We start from the raw sequence: 23,523 nt of genomic DNA, 5'->3' as shown, positions 1-23,523 counted from the left end.
GGGTAGAGATTGATCTGCCCCCACCCGAATGTTGGATGAATGTTGTTTACTTTTTAATTATATGTAATGTTATATGTTATTGTCTGTATCCCCCTTCCTACGAGTTGTTAGCCGCCCTGAGTCCCCTCAGGGAAAAGGGCGGCCTATAAATAAACCTATTCAATTCAATTCAATTCAAATCACATCAAAATTTGATACTTCTTGAGATTATACCTAAACCAGTTTCTCCTTCTGCATGTGCTTTAACATGCATGTGCATAGACATCTGTGACAATTACTCAAGTAGATGATGATTCTACAAGTGATAATGTATTTGTTAGAATTGTTATTCTTGCCCAAGTTTTTTTCCCCGCCAGTTTGTTTCTCAGCTCTGTCTTTCAAGATACAGCTCTTTATTCTTCACCCAAGAGAATGACAGCAAGCTGTTAAGCCACACCAACTACTCGTGACAGCATATTATATACCTTGGGGTAGATAAGATGCTGTGATAAATTTTCTACGAGTTGATTGCAATAAGTTTGTTAACAGAGGACTTTGTTATTGTTTTTCTTGTTAACTCATTAACATAGTATATAGATGACAGGCTAATAACATGCAAATGTATTTAGTAGTTTTAAAAATGTTTGGGGCCTGTTTTGCTAGGGGTGAAAGCCCAATATTGCTGTAATATATTAATCAATATTCAATTAGGGCAGGGAGAGAGATACGCAGAGAGAGATGGAGAGAAAGGGGGTGGGAGAGAAAGATGTCAAAAGGGTTTTCTTGTTCCAGGTGTTTTTTAACAACTGGTTCTCTGCGCTAATAACGGGCTGGGTAGGCATGGCCAGGGTGGTCATGTGACTGGGTAGGTGTGAGTGACTGCGAGTTGGCCACGCCCACTCAGGTTTTGTGGCTCCCAATGTTTTCTGTGGGAAATGGGTCCAAATGACTCTTGACCCAGCCTCAGCTTTCCAAGAGAGAGAGGAGACAGAAAGAGAGAAATACAGATACACACACACACACATAGAGAGAGAGAGAGAGAGAGAGAGAGAGAGAGAGAGAGAGAGAGAGAGAGAGAGAGAGAGAGAGAGAGAGAGAGAGAGAGAGAGACGGGGGCGACTGGCTGATGGTGAGCATCATTGATGAGGGTGCTCCAGTTTTCTCTGAGCCTAACCCCCGGGGTGGGTGTGAGGTTTCGTGGGGCCAATCCCCTTCTTCCGCTGCCAAGCTTCTTTACTCCTCCAGCAGAGCGACGCCGCTGCCGCCTTTCATTGAAGTGTCCTGCGGGTGGCAAAAGTCTCCCGTGCAAGTTTTAAAGCCACAGCTGGGTGCTGCAGGCCCGTTCCCCTTTCTAGTATCCCCTCCTCACGATCCCATTCCCACCCCGCCAGCCCACGTCAGTTGCAGCTGGGTTGGGCCAGTATCTCAGGGCAGAGAGCAGGTTGTGTGTCTCCCCAAGCGACTAAGGCACATCCAGCACCAACAAGGGCCGGAACAAGCTCCAGCAAGAGTGAGGCACTGGAAAATCAGCCCTGGCCCCTTCTCCATCCCCCACTGTTGCCCTTACCTTCTCATGCCAAGCAAGGATTGACTGGGAGGGGATGGCGAGGGGTGCGGCCAGCCAGTGGTGGGATCACCCAACAGGGAGCCATGGTAGGGGGCCCAAAGAGCCGCATGAGGCTCTGGAGCAGCAGGTTGCAGATACACGAATTAGGGGGATAATATGTGTGTATGTGTTTTTTATTGCACTTTAATGTCTTGCTTTGTGGGTTTTTTTTTCTTTGTTTGGCTTTTTGAAGGAAAAAACATTTAAAATTTTGTATTTTAACTTTCTTTGAATGAAATGAAATAGAATAAAAAGAGTGTGCATGTATTATGCATCCATGTATGCTTATGCATATATACACATATATGCATAATTAGGCATACATATGTAAATTAGTACTAACTTTATGATAAGGGATGCTCACTGTATTTTACATGTAGTTGGGGCCTAATATCACATTGTGTAGTCACATTATCTTATCCATTTGCCTTTGTAAGCATAAATATTGGGAAACTCTCAGCCAGCTGAAGAGGAGGGGTCAAGTGGGGAACTAGCCCTGAGTCCTTGGGCAGCCAGAAAAGCCATTAGCCTAACTCCATCCCAAGTTCAATGGCATCTTATTTGTTCATTCCCAAGGCAAGACAAGCAGATTCTTGTAATATAGTTAGACTGAAATAAAGTGGACTGGAACCGTTCACAAATGGATCTGGTTGCTTGGGCCTGACAATTAGGTGTTATACTGAGCTGACTACAATCATTTATAAATCTAATGAAAATATATTATAGATCTATATTTAAATACAATTTCTGACCTTCCAAACATAATGTAAAAATCAAATCTTGACAATTCTTTTAGATTTTTCTCTATTGAACTCTACAACCTCAATGAGTTTGGGAAAGCAGTGATTCTGAGAGGCAAGAGCCATGCTTAATAACATATATTAGGGTTTAGATACTGTTCTTAATGAAGAACAATAGGTTTTATTTCTAGGAGGAATTTAAAATTTAAAGGCACAATAGGCATCAAATGGCAAGATACATTTGATCCCTGCCATATATATGAGCATCAGAGGAAGAATTAGTAGAAATAAGGTATGTTTATTTATCACATTATCAAGTGTTCATTAACATAAAGTGATGCGAAGTTAGAAACTTCTGAGAAATCCAAAGGACTCAATCCCATACCTCCATTAAGAGTCACATTATCACATAGGAAACTGGCAGCCATCCTCCCATCAGAAATTAAGACAACAGGTTGTGGAAGAGATATCCATGACATTTCACTATTTAACTGGGATCCTGTTCCCAATATGGTAGAAATTTAGTCACTTTCAAATTTGATGGAGTTTATCTGTGTAGAGATAGTACCACCACAATAACTTCCCCTTTTCTTCTTTGTCTTCTCATGTCGGAAGGATTTACCTTTTGTAAATTTCAGAACATCATTTGCTTTTTCACCCCAGTCGCCTATAGCTCCTCTCTAGGAAAGAAGATAATTGATGATCATTAGCCACAAAACATTAATAAGCATAAATGGTTTTTATCACTTTGCATTTGTAAACTGCCCAGAGTCTATGAGTGTAGGTTGCAATAAATACATAAACAAACACATAAACACACACACATATATACATAGCAAATAGCGCAATTTTGTTATAGTTTGTCCAGGTAGTCTCTATTTTGTAGAGATTACTGCATGAAGAATGCCTATGCCTACCTTGGCATCAAAGGAATTGTTAGCTACTCGCACATCTATTTCTATCTCTTCTGTTCTTATTCTGCGAAAAGGACTGGATTGCTGCAGAAGAAAAAAGATACAAATAGTCCTCATGATATGATCATTCCAGGTGTTAAACAAAAGGACCCATCCTCCAAGTTCTTGTCACTTCAGCATCCCCATGGTAACATGAACAAAAGAACCTTGTACTTATAATCAAACGTGGCCTCCCATGGTCACATGAGAACAATCTGTGCCCTTCCTTGCTGGCTTCCTCCAAGCAAAGGCAAAGTTAATGGGAAACCAGCAAAGAAAGTTCGAAGACATTGGGCGAAGTCTTTACACACGTGGAGTGTGCCCTCCTTCCACTTCACGTGCACACAAACCAGACCCTTTTTTCTGGCCAACTTGCAATTGCATACATGCATGGACATACACTCTATTTCTACAGCATCCCATGTACTTGGCTTCCCTGAAATCTTTCCCACAAATACACTCATGTACCCTGCATCCTGTTTCCACAGTCTCCTTTCAATTGCACTCATTCCACCTTTTCTGAGCCTCTCTTACTTGGATTTAAGAATGCACGCAACCAAGTACCTTCTTTTCTTGGACTACTTGTGATCACATGCACTCTATGTTCAACTAAGCACCTTGTCCCCCAAACTCACCTGTATCCTGTGTTGAGCCTCCTTTTCCTTTCCCCAGTACCCCTATTTATTACCTTGTTCTTTCCACTTAATGACTCACACATCTTGGATTGTGACAACTGGGTCTGCGAGGCATCACTAAATGACATGACGGCACTTGATATCACACTTCAGAGCCTCATTGCTTAACAACCCCATTCCAACTGCAATTGTAACTTAAGGATTACTTGCCTATGATATATCTGATTTCTGACCAAATCCTTCAAAATGGCAACTTAAGAACTTTTCTAGTTGAGAAATTGTTTTTAGAGTCACCAAACATTAGAACCAGATCTAAGGTCATCCATGACCATTTCATAATACCTTTCAAAAAACCTTGTAAAATACAATTCAAATTCGGCTTTTGCAGTTATGAGGGAAAGAGTTACCATGTGATAAGATGGACAGCTAATACATTTAATAAATAAAGTGGAATAAATAAAATCATAAAATCCTTTTTCTCAATCCTTACCCGCTTTGATTTTGGGAATGTATGAGGACTTGTGGCTTTCATCTTCTTGATGTCTGGGGTCTCCAACTCCTGTTCATCTTTCCTTTTCCGCTTTTTTTTTGATAAGCCTGTTATATTTCACAGGAATAGTAAGCTTCCACAAAACCATCTCATTCTAAGTAAGTAGCATCTAATCAGTACACAGCTTGTGGAACAGGAAGGAGTTTCATTTGTGCTATAAATTCAGGTATAAAATAGTTATTTAAAATATCTCTAATCGGCAGGAACTGATTCACCCAATGTCTGAATAAGTACAACATGCTAAGCAAAATAATCCAGTGTGGTTTATAACTTGATGCTGTCTAAGCCAAAGTATGATTGAGCTATGGATAAAATGCTGCTGTGAACCACTAAAGTCTTTCTTGACAGACAGGGATGGTGTTCACCTATCATATTAAATATGGTATCAGAACCAAGCCCAAATATGACACAGCAAGATCCAAATGATTACAATCCTTCAATTACTTACTCCTAACAAGCAGAATCTTGCCAAGGCAAACCTTGTCGCCTACTAGATGCACATTCCATCGCATTTTTTCCTTTATTTTATTATATTTGATTTGGTGTTATGTTCAAATAAGCTCCATTGTAATGAATACTTCCCTCGTGAAAAATTACTAACCTTCCTTTGTGGCCTCTTCATCAGAACTACTACTGTTTGCAGAATTCACTACTTCAGATGTTGGAGTCTTTAATGCAGATGTTTTGCCCACCAAGTTAGCTGAGGTTTTTAGCACTTTTTTTGCTGTTTTGCAGTTATTTTGTCCTCTCTTTCTTTCTGTTTTTTCAGATATTTTAAATTCATCAGTGGAATTCTCAGTAGAGGTCCTGATCTCAGCTGGGGTTTGCTTGCTAACGATCAAACTGCTACCCACTGAGAGTTTGCCAGCTGCTTTCTGGGATGGCTGTCTCTCTTCTTCACTGCTTGAGCTGCTTGAACTGCTTGAGCTGCTTGATTCAGAACTCTTTGGTTTAGAGATAGGGGTGCTGGATTTGGGTGTTATTTTGACAGCCTTTGTGCCTTTTACTTTATGAACTTTCTTATTTTCAAGGCTACTTTCTACTTTCTTTGCCAGCACTCCAAGAGGTTTCTTCACTTTCTTTATGCCTGTCTTAACTGCGGATTTCTCAGGAATACTGTCAGAACTATCAGAATCTAGGAAGAAAAAACAGCAACATTTTTCTTTGCAAGGAATTACTACTTGCTACCCCAGGAATTTTATACTGTGATGTGTAACATCCGAACCCCAGAAAGCCATACAGAAAAGCACAGCAAAGACACAGATCCTGCCATTCATCAAAGGCATATCAGAAATGTCTGCCAGGCTACTGCAACCCCTAGGAATAACAGCCCACAAACCCACATTTACACTCAGAAAGAAACTTACAAAAATCAAAGACAAAACAGAGAAGGAAGACAGCACCAACATAACATACAAAATCAGTTGCAATTATTGTAACCAGTTCTACATGGGACAGGATGACAGTTAAAATCCAGAATCCATGACACCATCAGTAGGTTGTCAAACGCAAAGTCTCTGATCGCCAGTCACATCAACAACAAACAATACCTGTTTTGACTGGGACAAAGCCAAAGTCATTGTCCATGCCAAAACCAGTCAAGCACATGAGCTTTTCAAAGACTGGTATTGTACCAATGAATCTAATCAACAAACACATTGACTTAGAAACAGCATATAAAATGATAAGAAAGCAGACCATCCAAACCACCAGCCAATGGCAGAATCAACCACCCTCACCAGTTAAATTTCATGCCTCACAGCAACCAATCAGAAGTCACACAACCAGAATCAGCTTTGTGATTCAACCAGTCACAAGATGAACTGATCACCCAGGATCTAGATAAACGAACAAGTCACTTCACCCCAAATCCCACTGAAGATGTTACCTAGTTTGGTAATGAAATATATGAGAGCCAAGCAGCAAGCTCGAAGGACAAACCTCTGCCTAAGTCGCTTGTTTTAACAATTCATAATCCTTTATTATTAACTTATGGTGTATTTTAAATTTAAATTTTGGTACCATAAGCATGCAATGTAAGAAAAATATTAATAGATTTTTTTATGTTGGGGTTTCTGTCTATAAATAACTGAAGACTGAACAAAACTCCTGCTCTACAATGAAAGAATACAAAATATTAAAATGGGAAACATTTGATTTACCATGTTATCCACAGTACCTGAAGTATCAGAGGAGCTGCTCACTTTCTTGAATGGAACTGATTTAACAGCACCATTCGCTGAAACGGCTTTGGCAGAGCATTTGACCAAAACTTTCTTTTCTTCTTCAGAACTAGAATCTAAATAAAACACACATAGCTTTCATTTATACTGGCACATTTAATTTTACCTCAAAAATGTTGGAAGATTATATAGTGCTGACAGCATTTTGTACTTGGCTGCTTATAATTATCAACACTATAGAACTCCCTAATAGAGAGATCACATGTTATATGATAGGCTACTAACCTGAATCACTCTCTGAAGAAGTATTTCCTTTTTGGATAGAAACAGGGAGAGATTTGGGGGCAAATGCTTTTTTAATCACAGACCCTTCAGCTAGAGGAAAAAAAATATAAAGGTTTCATTATATTCCTTGTGACAATTCCAAGATAATAAGAGTTCATAGATATGCTCTCAAGCTGGCATCATGTAGCAACATCTGCAGGTATTATTGCAACCTAAAACTATAGCTGTCCTCAGCAGAAATAGCTGCAAATACTTTTTATAGATTGAATAAGAACGATCTGTACTATTTGTGCTAAGTTCCCTATAACATTTAGGGATCATGTGTTGTTAATGCAAAGTACCTTTTTATGAACATTACAACATACGGTTTCCCCAAAAATAAGATTTATCTGGGTTTTCACGCATATGCCTAATATAAGCCCTACCCAAAAATAAGCCCTAGTTAAGACCCGCCCACTCCATGCCACTGTCTGGTTGCTCAGCACACTGGTCCAGCCACCACAAGGTCAGGTAAGGTAGTTAGCGAAGTGGGTGGAGCTGCTCCATGTGCCCTGCACCCATGCACCTTAGGACTCTTGCAAGCAGGCCACAACATTTTAATCAAGCAGGAGGCCAAGTAGAGCACTGGTGCAGGGGCCACAAGGTGAGGAAAGGGGGGTTGGAGCTGCCCCACAACTGTGCACCTCAAGACCCCTTGCAGGCAGCCCACCCACGCCCTAATACCTGCCTTGCAATGGCAGCACCAGCAGTCCTGTCCAGTAGGAGCCCACGTGGCCACCAGCCCACTTCTTCTGCTTGCTCAGCCACAACCAAGCAGAAGGCACACACACACACAGAGGTTGGATCAGATCACTCTCTCTGTCTCTCTCTCTCCCCCTTCCTTCCTTCCACTGCACAGCGATAGCTGGTCCCCACTTCCTCCCCGGCCTGCATTGCTCTGTCTCCATTCTGGAAATGGCAGCCCCCTTTTCTGCCGCTTCTCCAACCAGTGTTGTGTTCCTCCTTCATATGGAAGGACCCTAAGCTCTGGAAAAACTAGGCCACTTGGAGCTGGGTGAGGAAGGTCAGGCTCCCTTTCCCAGTGGTTCTGCAAAGTCCTTGAGGTTTTGGGTGGAGGAAGAGAACCTGCCTCAGCACCTGCTTCGGATGACAAACAGAAGAACTTTGCTCTTTTTCTCCAGGGCCTCTGAAATCCCCCCCCCCTTTGCTTTTCTGCCTCAAAATCCAGAGCATATACACTTTCCTCGTGATTAGCTGAGGATCCGGTAGCTACCATATGATTTTTGTAAAAAAAAAAAAAAAAAAAAAAACCTACGAAGGAAGAACAAAATGCAGGTTGGAGAAGTGGCAGGGGGGCTGACATTTCCAGAACAAAGATGTGGGGTGATGCAGGCCAGTGAGGAAGTGGGGACCAGCTATTGCTGCACAGTGGAAGGAAGGGAGGGAGGGAGCGATCCAATGAAGTGTGCGTGTGTGTGTGTGTGTGTGAGAGAGAGAGAGACAGAGAGAGAGAGAGACAGAACACACCGCCACCAGCCCAACTCTTTGAGGTTGGATGGGATCTCTCTCTCACACACACATACGTGCGCACACAGAGGTTGGATTGGATTGGGCTCTCGCAGCAGTGCTTTGGTGCCTGGTCAGCTGGGATAGCCCCACTTCTCACTTAGCCACTTTTCCTCTTCTCCCCGCTCCTCCCTCCCCTTGCTGTTTTCCATCTCTCCATTGCAGGATGGGGCTTGGGGGATGGTCAATCCTCATTTGTGGCCTTAGATTATTGTCAGCTTGTGATAAAGAAAACTTGGGAAAATTCAGATACACTAAAAAGAGGAACGCAGGGACACATTTATAGTAAAGTAGTATAAACCCAAGATTTGCACACCACAAAGGAACTGTTCTCACCACCTGCCAAGTCAAAGGCAAACCTCAGTAAAATGTGGGCATTTAGCAGTCTGAACATGATTAATACCTTGCAATTGTAATTTGGAAATTCCAATTTCTGACTGATGAAGATTGGTGACTTCTTTGGGAGACCTGATTTGGGGTGGTCTGACTGCTCCAATTACCCTACAATGTCTTCTCACATAATGCATGGAACTGCTCAAATCAGCCAACTTAATAACAAAAAGCCCTGCCCAGATGCCTGTTAACCATTTCATTTATTTGCCTTACTAATGTCCAATCTCAACCTGCACATGACTAATAAATGATGCATTTAGGTTATATGCAAGCATTACAAATTGACTGTATTGCCTGAAAATTATTTTCCTGAGCCTAAGACCCTGGTAAGGCAAAAAAACAAAAACAAAAAACACCTCTTCTTCTTCTTCTTCCTTACATCTATCACAGGGATTAGATGTCTCCTTCTGTCTGATGAGAAATAGTGCATCCTTTCCTCTATTAGAAATTCCTTCTATAAATAAAGGAAATTTTTCTTCATTAATAAGAATGCATCTACCAGAGGACTATATTTCTCTCCCACAGATTAGATTTGATTCTTTACCAAAAGTCAAGTATTTAAAAGGAAGATATATTTGAATCAATCTCTTTAAATATACACATCTCATCAGCTTTATATACAAGTTATTTATGAAACATACTTGATGGGCTCTTTGTGAACACTTGCTCTTTTTTCTCATTATTCTCTCCGTTCTTCTTAAAGGTCTTCTTTTTTATGAGGGGGGCTTTGCCTTTCTTTGATTCTATGGCTAAAGGGGGTGGCACAGCAGAGTACTCTCCTGCAATAACAGACAGCAGGGAGGGAGGAAGAGAGGGACAGCCACACATAAAAACATATATAGGATAAACCAAGTTAGGTTTTGTAGACATATGTACATGATTTAACTACATGAATTGTGTTGCCATTTTCTTCTAAACACTTTCTTATTCATTTGATGAATGACCACTGTATATTCCTAAGCCCATTTTCTAACCTTTTCTCTGGAAAAAAACAATTTGGAATTAGCTTGCTACAACCTATATGTGTATGGGCAGTTATATATATTACACCCACATGCACACATATATCGTGTTTCCCCGAAAATACGACAGGGTCTTATTTTCTTTTTACTTACAAAATATGGCCTTGGGCTTATTATAGGGGAGGGCTTATTGTTTTGGGGTTGCCGGGCGGCTGCTCCCTTGCGAACTGGCTCCCGAAGAGCCGGGCATAGCTTCAAGGGCGAAGCAGCCATAAGGTGACCAAGCTCACGAGCAACCGCCCGCCAACCCCCTCTCCAGCCAGGCAGAGCGCCATTCACTGACCTAGGGGGTATCTCTAAGGCTCCAAGCCACGTGGTGGTCTGCCCGCTCCCCAGCTCCCGTGGCTTGGCACATAAGGTATACCTCCTAGGTCAGTGCATGGAGCTATGCCGGGCTGGAGAAGGGGGTTTCGTGTACGCCTGTTCCACTCCCTGCAGGCATGTCTCCTAGCCTCAACATGTCCGGGGCCAGTTCTCCCTGCAGCAGCTGCCGCCGCGCTCCAAGCATAACATCTTCTCCAGTTTCAAACTCGGCTGCCGAGTCTTCCAGCAGCGGCCGCTCTAGGAGTGCGTTTTATGGTTGTGGGCTGGAAGACACTCTGTCCAGAAGACTCTCTTACAACCTAAGTACAGCAACAGTTAAGCTCCTGGCAATTCATTCTTTTTATCCAGGTTTTCATAAAATCTGGTTTATATATTTAAAAGGAGTGTGCGTGCGTGCATGTGTGCATGTGTGTATGTGTTTTCCCTGATCCAGTGCTGATCTAGATTTTCATATAAATTAAGAAGTCAGCTTCTTTTAATAACTTACCACGCTTCGGCTTTGAGGCTAGTTTCTCATGTTCTGAACTGTCACGAGAAGTCTCACTGTTGCTCTTCTTTCCCTGCTTGGTTTTAATCGGAAGTGGCTGAGCAGTGTTGTTTTTACAATGTGGAAGTTTCTTCAGCTTACCCTTATAAACAAAACAAAATGAAAACTAAAATTGTCCCAACATCTATCTAACAAACACCATTTTCAAGATGACCATAATTCAGTCAGACACTGCTTATATACAAATGCCTAGGTCAAAGACATGGAAAGGTATCATTGCACAGAATAAGATTAGGGATCAGCTGTTCCCCATTGCCTAAGAGTGTTTTCAGAATTCTTCGTCATTTGCTACTGAAATTAACCTTTGGTTAATCCTAACCATTTCCTCTCTCTGTCTGCCTAATTTTAGAATCCATTAGGTAGATACCTCACTTTCTTGGGCAGTATTCTCTATTAGCTGTGTTCACAGACCACAATTAACTGCGAATGGAAACTCAAAGTACTGCCTAATATATTTAGAATTAATATTCTTAATAGTATCTTTGAGAAATGTTTGACTAGGTTGATGAAAATTTGATGAAAAGCAACTGTAAAGCATGTAAGATTTAGAGTATTAAAAGTCCATTTAGTAAGACTAAATTTTTAAAATTGGAAACAAGGTATTAAAGGAAGTTTATAATAAACTATTTTGGGATTATATTTTTCCAACAAAGTGTGAATAACAAATAGAAAAAACTAATACAGGTAGTCCTCAATTTACAAGAGTTTGTTTAGTGACTGTTCAAAGTTACAAAGGCACTGAAAAAAATGACACGATTGTTTTTCACACTTACAACCTTTGTAACATTATGCTCATCTGATTAATATTCAGATGCTTGGTATTTATATTATTCTTACAACTTTAGAGGGGTTGAAAGTGAGGGTAACTTAAAGTGAGTTAGGGATAGGGTTAAAGTGGTGGATCATCTAGCTGTAGACAAATATGATTTGCTTCAAAAGTACCATGTCAGAAATAACTTCTGTAATGATCCAAAAATAAAGGTAAGACAAAATGAATGTTAGTAATTATCTTGATAAGTCAAACTTACGTACCGCCTTCATTGCAATACTATTGAAAGGTTTTAAAAAAACCTTCATAACGATGATCCTCTATGTTGAAGACCTTCTATCTAAAATTTGTGATTGCTCAATGTACAATATTGAATCTTATTTCGCTGCAAAAACTTGTTTATTGTGTGTCTTTTTGGATATTGACTCTGCTTCTTCTCATGCAGTAGGCATAGAAAACCATTTTGACAATAGAAGCTTGTACATATGGGAGCTAAGTTTTAGCCTCGATCACTAAAGTGTCTTTCAACTTGCTAGAGCAATTTATTCTGAAAACATAAAAGAATCTAGAAGAGTAATTCCAGAGAAATTCCTTGCAAACACCAAACTCATAAAAATGATATGCCTGTAACTTTTCTTGTTACTAGTCATCCACTAATAGATGGCTTACAGCCCAAATGGTGACTGATGCTCCTGACACCAACATGTATATTGAAGTACAGCACTATAATAAGCTTAACGGAAGTGTCAAGAATTCACCTTGCAATCCAAAAAAGGAGCACTGAATTGCACTCTTTCATGCTGAATTTGACAGCATTCTGGATAGTTTTCAGGAAGAGAAAAGGAGGAGAAAATAAATGGTTTATTGTAGTAACAGAGCAACACAGGTTTTCAGGCATTAAACATGTCCTATTAAACAAATGTAACACAACGTTTTGCGTGCAAAATTGTGGGCATCAACTTGACCATCTATTTTCATCAATAGATTTCTCAGGTTAAACTTCTATTCAAACATATTTTTAGAGCAACACATCCTATTATACCTTGCAGATTCTCATGGCAAGGGCAGACAATGATAGTCAAAAGTTATTAACAAACAAATGATGCTTGCCATAGTTGATATGCATGAGAATGACTCATGAAATAAACCAGATGAAGCACTCATCTAGAAAACTTACCCACAATGATGCTTTTCAATACTTTTACTTGCCTTCTAGAAGGTCTTATTTTCCATTAAAAAGTTATTCTGTAAGCCAGTTTCAGCAGAAGAGTCTTCAAAATATACATTTTATACATGCATGCAGGAACACACATGTATACAGTAGGAACACACATATATACAATACAAATGTATGCAGTAGTCCTCTCGCTACTAGGTTTTCTATAAATGTGAAAATTAGGGAGGTTTTATTTATATATTAACAAATTCATTGACACTGCAATTTCAAATAACTCTTGGCAGTTTACATACTTTACAATTTTTCTGAAGAGAAGGATATTTAGTTTTCTATCTTCATCAAGAATAAATAATTACTATTTAGCTATGATACGAAAAATTCATAACTTACTTTGACAGGCTGATTCTCTTCAGAGCTGGAATCCTCACTACTACTCGTGTCATCACTGCTGCTGCTGCTACTACTGTCTGCCTTGCCATTGATAGTTTTAGACATCACCTTGGTAGGTTTTGCTGCCAATTGCAATTAAAATGTTTCCATTAAATTGAAACATCAGATAACCAGATATGTAGCTTTAAATACTGTATATAGCTTTAACAGTTCTCCCTCTCTTTTACAAGTATATCTTTGTAATATATATTTACAAAAATATTTTCAAAAACCGCATCCAAGCTTACTTGGCAACATGTGAAACCAACCAAAGTTCAAAGGAAATTAGTCAATTTTCTATACTTAAAATATGAATCATTAGCACTGTAAAATACTAATTCAACTTATTAAGCACAAGGAATAAGCAACAGTAATAACTTTGCTCTTGTATATTACATGGATTCATACATTGAGCAGGAACTGAACTTACAAATGAAACAAAACTAAATGATCCCTTTCAAATTCATCTTTTAATTATTCCATTTCAATCTGAGGGCACTGCTGTTTCTCTAGATGTGGAGGAAACCTGAGTCACAAGCAGCTTATATTATCCTATTTTCCCCTCACTCTTAAGATTTCTTCAACACGTTTCAATACCAGAACATGACTAAATTTTCTTTTATAAAATCTACAAAATGGAAACCGAAAAATACATTCATGTCTCCTTTACTTCTTTCATACATCACTTGAATTACTCACAAACTTATAGCTTGAAGTTACCTGATGTAGAAGTCAGTTTTATGACTTTTTGGGCTCCTTTTGACTTTGGTGGTTGGTGCTTTGGAGTTTCATCTTCTGAGCTGCTTGAATCCGAACTTGAATTCTTAGATGTCTTCTGGGACTTTGTTTTTTGAATGGTTGATTGGAGAATTATTCCCTTCTATCAAGATAGATCAGTATCAGTGTCAAACAATATAATGTAATTTTTAAAAATTTGCCTCTTCAAAACCTTGGTGTGTCTTATACTCCGGTGCATCTTATACTCCAAAAAATACGGTATTATGGAAGATCCAAAAGAAACAGGTCCAAAACTACTTGAGCAAATAGAAGAGTATGGAGGAGTAGCAGGATTGAAAATTAATAAAGATAAAACAAAAATTTTAGTGAAAAATATAACAGAAAAACAAAAAAGAGAAATAAAGGAGAAATTAGATATTCAAATACTAAAGAAAGTGAAATATTTGGGGATACAACTGACTTCAAGGTGTGTAAGTATCAAGGAAGATGATTACTATAAATTAAGAAATCAAATTGAAACTGATATAGAGAAATGGAAAAACAAATAGTTATCATTAATGGGAAGAATAGCGGTATAGATGAATATATTACCAAGAATATTATTTTTGTTTCAGACAATACTAATAAAACTGGAAAAGTAGTAGTTTGAAAAATAAAATAAAATAATAGGAAAATATATTTGGCAAGGAAAAGAGGAGAAGAGGGGGGGGGAAAGAGCGGGGAAGAAGGAGGAAGGAGAGGAGGAAAGAAGGCAGAGAAGAAAGGTTGAGAAGATGGAAGGAGCAAGGTTGTTGCAAAATAAGATGGAAGCAAGGGGTGGCAAGAAAGTGACCCAAACTGTATTCTATATATTTATAAGAAAATAACGATAAAGATTAATGATGAATAGATAATTGTTAATAGCAATTATAAGAATGTATATTTGTGAATTAATTTGAAAGGGAAAAATAAAAACTTTTTATAAAATAAAATTTGAAACTATAATAAAGTATAATAAAACTCTCTTGAAGTATATGAGTAAAACAGGAAGTGACTTTGTTGCCTTCACATTATTTTCTATCCTAACAGCAACTGTCAAAACTAAGAATCAGAATAAAATCTGTGAGCCAGCTTAGAGTATGTATTTCAAGAAATATTTTCACTGCATTTGCAATTTTCAAACCGTAACAAATTTCATTCTTCAGCATTAACATCTATCCATCCTAATTCAATTATACAATTATGGCATCACTATTATCTCTTTGTCCCAGGTCCAGAGAAGCCTTCAAGTATTAGCTACATTTTGTCACCAAGAAAAACAATTAATCAAGTGCTTTAAATACACCCTCCACTGGAAATCAATCACCCACAAATTCCTTTCATGCATAGAGGGCCACAAATAAGATAATTTGATATGCAAGTCAGGTAACATTCTGATTCCTTCTGCAGTTAAAATGTTCAAAGCAAAATTCTGCTGTGAAGTACACAAGTGTACCCTAATTTTATCAAAATCACCTTGTACATGGATTGATTTATTTCTAACACACCACTGAGATTTGGATTAGGAGCTCCAGGCACACAATAACTTGCCACCTAAAATAGTATTAAACTAAACTAAGGAAGAAATTTATTTGTTCTTGTAGATAAATGTAATTGCTTATATTTTTAAAAAAAACATAGCAATTGATTTTTCTCTTTCAGTTCAAGTACTAACAATCACAAATCTAGAGAGCCGAGGTGGCGCAGTGGTTAAATGCAGCACTGCAGGCTACTTCAGCTGACTGCAGTTCGGCTGTTCAAATCTCACCGGCTCAAGGTTGACTCAGCCTTCCATCCTTCCGAGGTGGGTAAAATGAGGACCCGGATTGTTGGGGGCAATATGCTGACTCTGTAAACCGCTTAGAGAGGGCTGAAAGCCCTATGAAGCGGTATATAAGTCTAACTGCTATTGCTATTGCTATTGCTAAATCTAGGGAAAGATATCACTAAGGTCAAACACCACATTGTTGACTTTGATCTACAAGCAGACAGATCCAAAGTTGCAAATTGTACTTCAGGAACTTTTCATTAACTTCTCTTCACTATTCCAAACTACTTCTTAAAGATATATTCTTCCTCATGCAGAAAGAAGTTTATATCAACCTAGCGCTAAAAGAGAATGTGAGAGATTGAGTTAAAAGGCCTTATTCCAATATATCTTCACAAAGAAAATAAAGCTTAGCTTTATGGCTCAGTTATATGGATGTAAATTAAGCAACTATCCCCATTACAAAAACACATTCCTTGGGAATCGAAAACTATCAGCTCATACATAAAAACAGGCGGCCAAGGAATAATGATGCTGGAAGAAGACAGAAATTTAGGAAAACAAAAGGTAGTAACTTTTTAGAAAAAAGCTATGCTAATGAGATATTGCCTCTTTGTTCTTTCAAAGCTCCATTCTTTTTGCAATGGAAAAATAATGCTACATTTCCTCAGTTACCTTGAAGAACCTCATTGACCTTGTTTGGCATATGATGTGTTGCAGCCAATAAAATGATTTTTTTTCTACAATACAATGTTCTATCCTTGAACCTGGTGGAGGGAGACTTAATAACATTCCTTATCTAAATCACCATTGCATATGCTCAGTTGTAACTAGTGAAGCAATAAGTCATGTCTAGGTGCACTGTTTGCCATACCAGGATTGGTGAGGTACTTTATTGCATCAACTTTTTTTAAGTACAGAAACTAGACCAAACAGCAGCTAATTTTTACTTTTATGATTTCATTGTTGGGATTTGTGCATATATCTTATTTGAATCTATGTTTTGAATTTATATTACTTCCTTTGGATGAGTTTTAAATGAGGAAAATTAAAATCAAACCTTTGCTGGTTTTTTCCCTTCTTGCTCTGAGTCTGTGGAGTCAGTGCTATCAGCACTGCTGCTCTCAGAACTGCCTGGAGTTGACTTTATTGGTACTGGGGGCACAGTCACTGGTTTCGTAGCTAGAATTTAAAATAATAATATTAATAGATCATTATTACTCAAACATCAAAGATCAGTTTCTATATTTTATGACAGTGAACAGCTAAGATTTTATAAATCATAAAAAGTAATATAAAGAACTGCTCAGCTCTAAAGATTCTGGACTGTTTAGAATAAAAACGAAATTTCAGTATAAATCCCAGCACCCACTAACCTAAATCAAGAATACAGTACAATATATAGTACGTTCCATCTAAACAGTGGCAGATGAATATATATAAATTGGTATGGCAAAGGAAAAAGCCATGAGTTAAATGCAAGATATTAAAGATGTGAAGAAAAGATGACCAATCCTACCAGATTTGAAGCTATATTTTGCTGCTTGTTGTTTAATTTGGATGAGTCTGGGGGTTGTTAGAGATTATTGGATTTAGGAAGTCACAATTTGAGATTTGGGTGGCATAGATATTTATGATATGATAAAGTTTAAGTAAATATAGATTTTAGAAACCATTATGTCAGGTGGGCTATTCTTAAGAGCATGGAATAAATATAAATCTAGATTCTACTCAGAAAGATGTTTGATTTTGAACAAAATAATATTGAGGTTGAATTATATATGTTGAGACAGAAGTGAAATAATGTATGGGCAAAATATTGTCTATATAATATGCAGATGGTCCAATGGGAAAATGTGTGTTTGAAAGGATTGAAGGTTATATTATGTTACAATCTTAAAGAGAATTTTTATAAAATGATGTATCATTAGTTTGTGTCAGCAGAGAAATTATCTAGAATGTATAAAGATATTTTGAATCTTTAGTGGAAATATGTATAATATGAAGCAACATTTTATCATGCTTTTTGGAAATATTAAAAAGCTAAAGAATCTTGGATACAAATACATATATTAATTCAGAAGATTTTAAAGATTAAAATACAACTGAAACCAGAGACTTTTCTTTGGGGACTAATGGATAAGCAACTAGAAAAAAAATTGATGAAACTTTTGTTCGTTTTATATGTAACTGCAGCAAGTCTACCGTATACTCAAGAGTGGAATAGTTAATTTAACACTTAACAGAAGAATGGCTGGCGAGGATGAAGAAACTTGTAGACATGACTAAATTAATTTTTCTTAAAGGAAAAAACATCTACATTTACGACTGACCAGAAACCCTTTTTGTATAAAATGGAAAAAATACAGATGATTTTTATATGGTAGCTTATTCTAACAGCCTTCCTTAATAGCTTTTTAGGTGATACTGAATCTTGATTGCTCTTGTTTATTTGGATGCTGGTTAACAGGTGTAAGAAGAATGTATTTAGGTCTGTTTATTTCTTTCCTTGACCTTTGGTTCGTCTCTTTTTGAGCATTCATAGATGGAGTGTCAGATGCGCCATCTTCAGCTTTTATGCTTTGTTGGCTTTTATGACAATAAAGTGCAGGGAGGGTGGGGAGGAAGGGGAAATGGAATGGAGAGAATGGAGATAAGTGTAAAGGAGGGTGATAGGCTGGACGGAAGCCAGAAGTGTGAGAACCAGCATACACAAGGCCTGGGAACAGAATGTGAAACTGCTTCATAGCGTCAACCATCCATTCTGTTACCAAAACATCGAAACAATATGCAATTGGATGGAGATGGACTAGTGAAGAGGGGAGGGCTAGAGGAAAAATATGTTTTCATGGGAATCTTAATATCTAGCCTTTCTTTTGCTGCAACCACTTAATCTAGTAAAAGAATCTATCATTTTAACCAAATGGAGTTTTTATTTCTTAAGAGTTCTGAGCTGGAACAGGCCTGACATGGAGCTTATCTAAACAGGTCTCCTAATGACGGCTTCTCAAAGTATCATACCTCAAGAAACTGTGGTTGAATTTGGGTGTTCTGAAATAAATACTTTTGGATGCATTCTGGCAATTGGAAGACTTGAAAAAAATTCCTTCATAATGGTAAACAAGTATCTGCTATGTTACTGTTGAAACATCATTCTCTTGAGTCAAAAGGGGAATCAAATTGTGAGACATTTTATCAGTAATATAACAAACCACTTTGGAAAAGCATGCAATATTGCACTAGACATAAATCAGCAAGCCTCACCTTGTTTTTTGACTGGAGGGATTTCATTTTCACTGGAACTTTCACATGTAGATGATTCTTTCTTTGTCTTCTTCACACCATTTGCAAATGCTTGCTGTTTTTTGGCAATCGGTGATCTGAATGGATGGAAGAGTGAGAAAGTATAAGAGTATCACTATTCCATTTTAAGTTTTGGAATGTTCAGCAGACATATGATTGTAGCCAGTGTGTGAAGATAAACACAGCTGGGCATATCCAATGACTAAAAAAGAGATCATCTTATACTCCAATATAGAAAGTGGGGGGAAATGAAAACGTTCATCTAAATATTCATAAAGATTAATCTAGTCAAGAAGCTGTGATTATATTTATAGCATTTTTATTTCAATTTGTAATTAGAAACAATCCCCCAGGTCCCACTTAAACATTCATAATGCCTGCAGACATAATGTAGTTACTGCTGGTATACAATATTTCTTGGAAAACAAAGTTTATTAATAATTTAGTATAAAAATGCCACTACTAGTAAATATCCCCACCACCTTAATTTTACTTCTTTATATAGTATAAATGAAGCATGCCTCATTTATTTACAAATAAATGTTCCTTTATAACATAAAGCTGCTAGCAGATAAACTCATTAAGTTGTACACATGTACTTCACAATTTATAACAATTGGGACTAGAATTTTCATCTCTAAGCAATGCAGTTGTAAAGCACAAATCAGGTTACTATTGCTTCACTGGATCTCATGGTGGTTTGGTGAGGCATCTTCCTTCTGGCTTCTCACAACTAAAGTAGTGGGAAAGCAAGCAGAAAGTTGCAAGCAAGTAGTTAGGTGGCTGCTGCCAGGTGGGGGAGAAAACCAAAGGGTGTGTGTCTGGGAGGATGCAAGGGAGTGCACTAGATGCCACAGAGGGAGGATACACAGGGTTCAGAAGAGGTGAGAAATTGGGAGAGTGCACAAGGGTAGGCAAGAGCACAATGCAAATCAGGGAGGGTGTGCAAGGGGACATAAGAGAGATGCAGATTGGGAGGAACATACCAAGATATGTATGAAAGGTGTAGTGGATGAAAGGTGTGTGAGGGGGTAGTGAAGGTCAGAGGAGTGCTGTGGGTGTGCAAAAGGGCCAGCATAATGAGTCATAAGACGGTGTATGGTTGGGAGGGGACTTACTCAAAAACTTGAAACTTTACTGGCTGACTTCCCCACTGACTTTCTAGGGAAGGTTACAAATGTGATTCTAGGGTGCTGTGTCATAAGTTCAAACTGGTTGCCAAACCCACAGACCACATGACCAAAGGAGTGCTGGGATGGCTGGAACCCTGAGATTTCTCCTAATCACAATTTGTTCAGTGCTGTTATAAGCTTAGTCACTGAACAAATGGTCATGGGTTAAGCATAACAAATGCATTTTACTCAACTACAAAGATGAAACCTTTTCTAAATAGAGCGTACCTTGCCCTTGTCTGGACAATTGTTTTGTTTGGACCCAGAACCCACTATTGTTTTGTCCAGATATGTGTTGCAGGGGCAGCAATACCAAGATAGTGACTGCACACTGAGAAAAAGTGCTGGGATAATCAAGAGCAAGGTAGATAGACCAGTCAGGTGGCTCCTGTCGCACCTGAATTCAAGCAGCAGAGGAAAAAGACAGTATCGGGAGTGGGGAAGGTGTAGGTTGGGAGCACAGTGTAGCACTGAAAAAAATCAGAAAAATTGGCTGAGACAACTGGAGAAAGAAACAAGTCAAAGGCTAAGTTAGGAGCACAGCAGTTACAGGCAGAGAAGGTAATGGGATTATTCAGTCTGGAAAACGCATCTGGACTTCGTTGTAGTCAAAACCTGAAGAGCCCATATAATTCCAAATTTTGGTTCAATCACAACCCTATTAAACCCCAAGCCAGAATATGTTCTATGTTCTGCTAATTTTTATTCCATGTATCTGCTTACTGTGCAGTGATCTTGCCCCAACTGTGGCATCCTTCTATAGCCATATATGATGCCACAGTTGGGGCAACATCACTGTATTCACTGCCAATTGTAAAATGAACAAGTTAAATCACACTTGATTTTTTTCCTCTGGTTTCAGAGAGTCCATTAGAAATAAGTATTAGAACAAATGTCACATTTTCCCTATCTTCTGGGATTGATGAGAAACTGTTGACAACTTCCAGCCATCACAAATAGGGCCGGGAAGGCTGCAAAGTTTGCAGCCCTAATTTAGACTCCCAGCTTTTTAATTATTACTAGTTACATCCACAGCAGAAAGACTTAAAGCTCATGTCAAATCACTAAAAATTAAGCTAGCTAGCTAAATTGTTTAAAACGGAAATATATAATCTTTTCCCTGAACAGAAGCTACTTACTTTAGCCAAAAATTGAAGATATCAAGGAGAGAAGCAGCATTTGGATCTTGCTCAGTCTACAAAAGAATAATGAAGAAAATGAAAAAAAAAATTGGGGGTGGGGGGAAGATAAATCATATTTTTGACAATGAAAAGTTCAGGTTAGAGATACATATAAAAAAATCCTGTCATCTTGCAAACATCCTATATCATGAGTACAGAGCTGTTACATAAAACATTCACCCCACAAATACAGATGGTCTTCAACTTACAACAGTTCCCTTAGTGACTGTTTGAAGCTACAATGGCAGTGAAAAGTGATTTATGACCATTTTTCACACATGACCATTGTGGTATCCCTATGGTCACATGATTTACATTCAGATGCTTGAGAACTGACTCACATTTAGATGGTTGCAGTGTCTTTCTGAAAAAAAGTGATGTATGACCGTTTTTCATATACATGACCATGTGTTTCTTTTTCAAACCTGAGATCTGGGTCACAACTCATGTTTTCTGGCTGAATTGAGTTCTAACACCAATTCTGAGATAGGCTCCTCAGCGAAACCTCGGATCTGAAAATGAAGTGGTTTTTAAGCTTTCCAGAGCCAGAGGAACATGAATATGTGTTTCTTTTTTCGTATCTGAGCTCTGGGTTACAACTCATGTTTTCTGGTTGAACTTTATTCTAACACCAATTCTGAGATACACTTTGGTCATGTGACCATTCACCATGGTCACATGATCAAAATTCAGATGCTTGGCAACACACATTTATAATGGCTGCAGTGTCTCCGGGTCATATGATCACCTTTTGCAACCTTCTGACAAGCAGGTTCTGACAGGGAGACCAGTTTCACATAACAACGGTGTCACTAATTTACAACTGCAGTGATTCCCTTCACAACTGTGGCAAAAAAGAGTGAAACAGGGGCAAAACTCACTTAACTAATGTTTCACTTAGCAACGTAAATTTTGTGCTCAACTGTGGTCGTAGGTTGAGGACTACCTATACTGTTATGTCAGGTGTGTCCAAACTTGGGAACTTTAAGATTTGTGGACTTCAACTCCCAGAATTCCCCAGCCAGCATGAATTCTGGGAGTTGAAGTCTACAAGTCTTAAAGTTCCCAAGTTTGGACACCTGTGTTATGTGCTACACGCTTATACGTAAGCAAGGGCAGTACAGAGGCAGCAATAACGCAGGGATGAAGTGTACCACTATAAATCCTGAGGAACCCTCCCAACCCCCCAGTAGCTAATAGTTGAGTAGCAGCGTTTCTTTTCAATGCCACGTGCAGCCGCACTATTCCCATAAGGTTCCACGTAAGCTTCCCTAAAGGCTGCAATGGACCTCCACAATATCTTCCAGCCTCCTTTCTTCCTCACTCCCCACCCCGGGAACATCTGTCCTGCCGACCTCCCGTTGGCTGCCCGGCCCACCACAGCCGTGTAGACCCCCAAAGCAACATCCCAAACTGCGGCGGGGCTTCCCCTGCTCTGCAATCACGTCGGAAGATGCCCTTTTCAGCCGTGCCCGCCACCTGGGCCTCACCACTCCAGCCGCTTTCCCAAAAGCCCGCGCCGCCCGGTCGAAATGGTTCTCCCGCAAGAAAGCCAGCACCAGCGGGAACAAGTCGCTCGGCACCGCGCGCTCCGATGCCATCTTTTTTTCTGCCGGAAGTGGCAGTCGCCTCGGCCGGAAGCTCGGTGGGAGGAGAACGTAGAGATATAAAAATTAGAGCAGCGCTTCTTCTAAATCCAGCCTTTTCCGCGACTACACAGCGAGAGGTCCCTGTGGAGAATCTGCAGCAGCTGCTCAAGAAATCGCTGCTTTCGAAACCTGCTGCATATAATTGCTGGGAAGGGAAGGGCAGGGCAAGCTGTTGTTGGGGGTCAGTATATAACAGGGTTGTCCAAACTTGGAACTTAAGACTTGTGGCCTTCAATTCCCAGAATTCTGGGAGTTAAAGTCCACAAGTCTTAAGTTCCCAAGTTTGGACAACTCTACTCTATAACATCGGTCCGAGATGAGGTTAGAGGAGCACCTGCCCCAGGACTGCTCCGCCCCCCTCCTGCCGCTGAGTTGCCCCTTGATTTCTGAGCCATTGTCTTTGGGCGATGGGGAGCACAAGTTCTCCCTAGCCTGGCAATCCAAGTGTGCAACCTCTCTTGCCAGCCCATGTTGGCAGCTAAAGTGGCAAGATAAGGAGAGCAAGCAAGGTTATTTCCTCCCTGGTCTTCCCCCAC

The 23,523-nt window shown here is 39.2% G+C and overlaps 1 protein-coding gene across 3 annotated transcripts; it reads right to left on the bottom strand.

Moving 5' to 3' along the window:
* Positions 1 to 2,603: 2,603 nt before the first annotated feature.
* Positions 2,604 to 22,983, bottom strand: NOLC1 (nucleolar and coiled-body phosphoprotein 1). Of its 3 annotated transcripts, XM_032231919.1 has the most exons (15): positions 22,829 to 22,982; positions 21,297 to 21,352; positions 18,947 to 19,062; positions 16,743 to 16,864; positions 13,879 to 14,038; positions 13,120 to 13,241; positions 10,724 to 10,865; positions 9,532 to 9,669; positions 9,270 to 9,344; positions 6,932 to 7,021; positions 6,643 to 6,762; positions 5,065 to 5,598; positions 4,404 to 4,510; positions 3,243 to 3,323; positions 2,604 to 3,005 (listed from the first exon to the last, which is right to left on the bottom strand). In XM_032231919.1, the coding sequence occupies exons 1-15, from the start codon at positions 22,937 to 22,939 to the stop codon at positions 2,847 to 2,849; spliced, it is 2,133 nt and encodes a 710-aa protein (XP_032087810.1). In that variant the 5' UTR covers positions 22,940 to 22,982; the 3' UTR covers positions 2,604 to 2,846. The 3 variants fall into 3 exon arrangements, with proteins under 3 accessions (XP_032087810.1, XP_032087811.1, XP_032087812.1); XM_032231920.1 differs by lacking the exon at positions 9,270 to 9,344 and having other exon boundaries at positions 22,829 to 22,981; XM_032231921.1 differs by lacking the exons at positions 2,604 to 3,005; positions 3,243 to 3,323; positions 4,404 to 4,510 and adding an exon at positions 4,525 to 4,617 and having other exon boundaries at positions 22,829 to 22,983.
* Positions 22,984 to 23,523: the final 540 nt, after the last annotated feature.

Source organism: Thamnophis elegans, chromosome 15, assembly GCF_009769535.1.
Source record: "Thamnophis elegans isolate rThaEle1 chromosome 15, rThaEle1.pri, whole genome shotgun sequence".
Lineage (NCBI taxonomy): Eukaryota > Metazoa > Chordata > Lepidosauria > Squamata > Colubridae > Thamnophis > Thamnophis elegans.
Note: the sequence above shows the minus strand (reverse complement) of the source record. Positions and strands in the feature narration are given on the sequence as shown.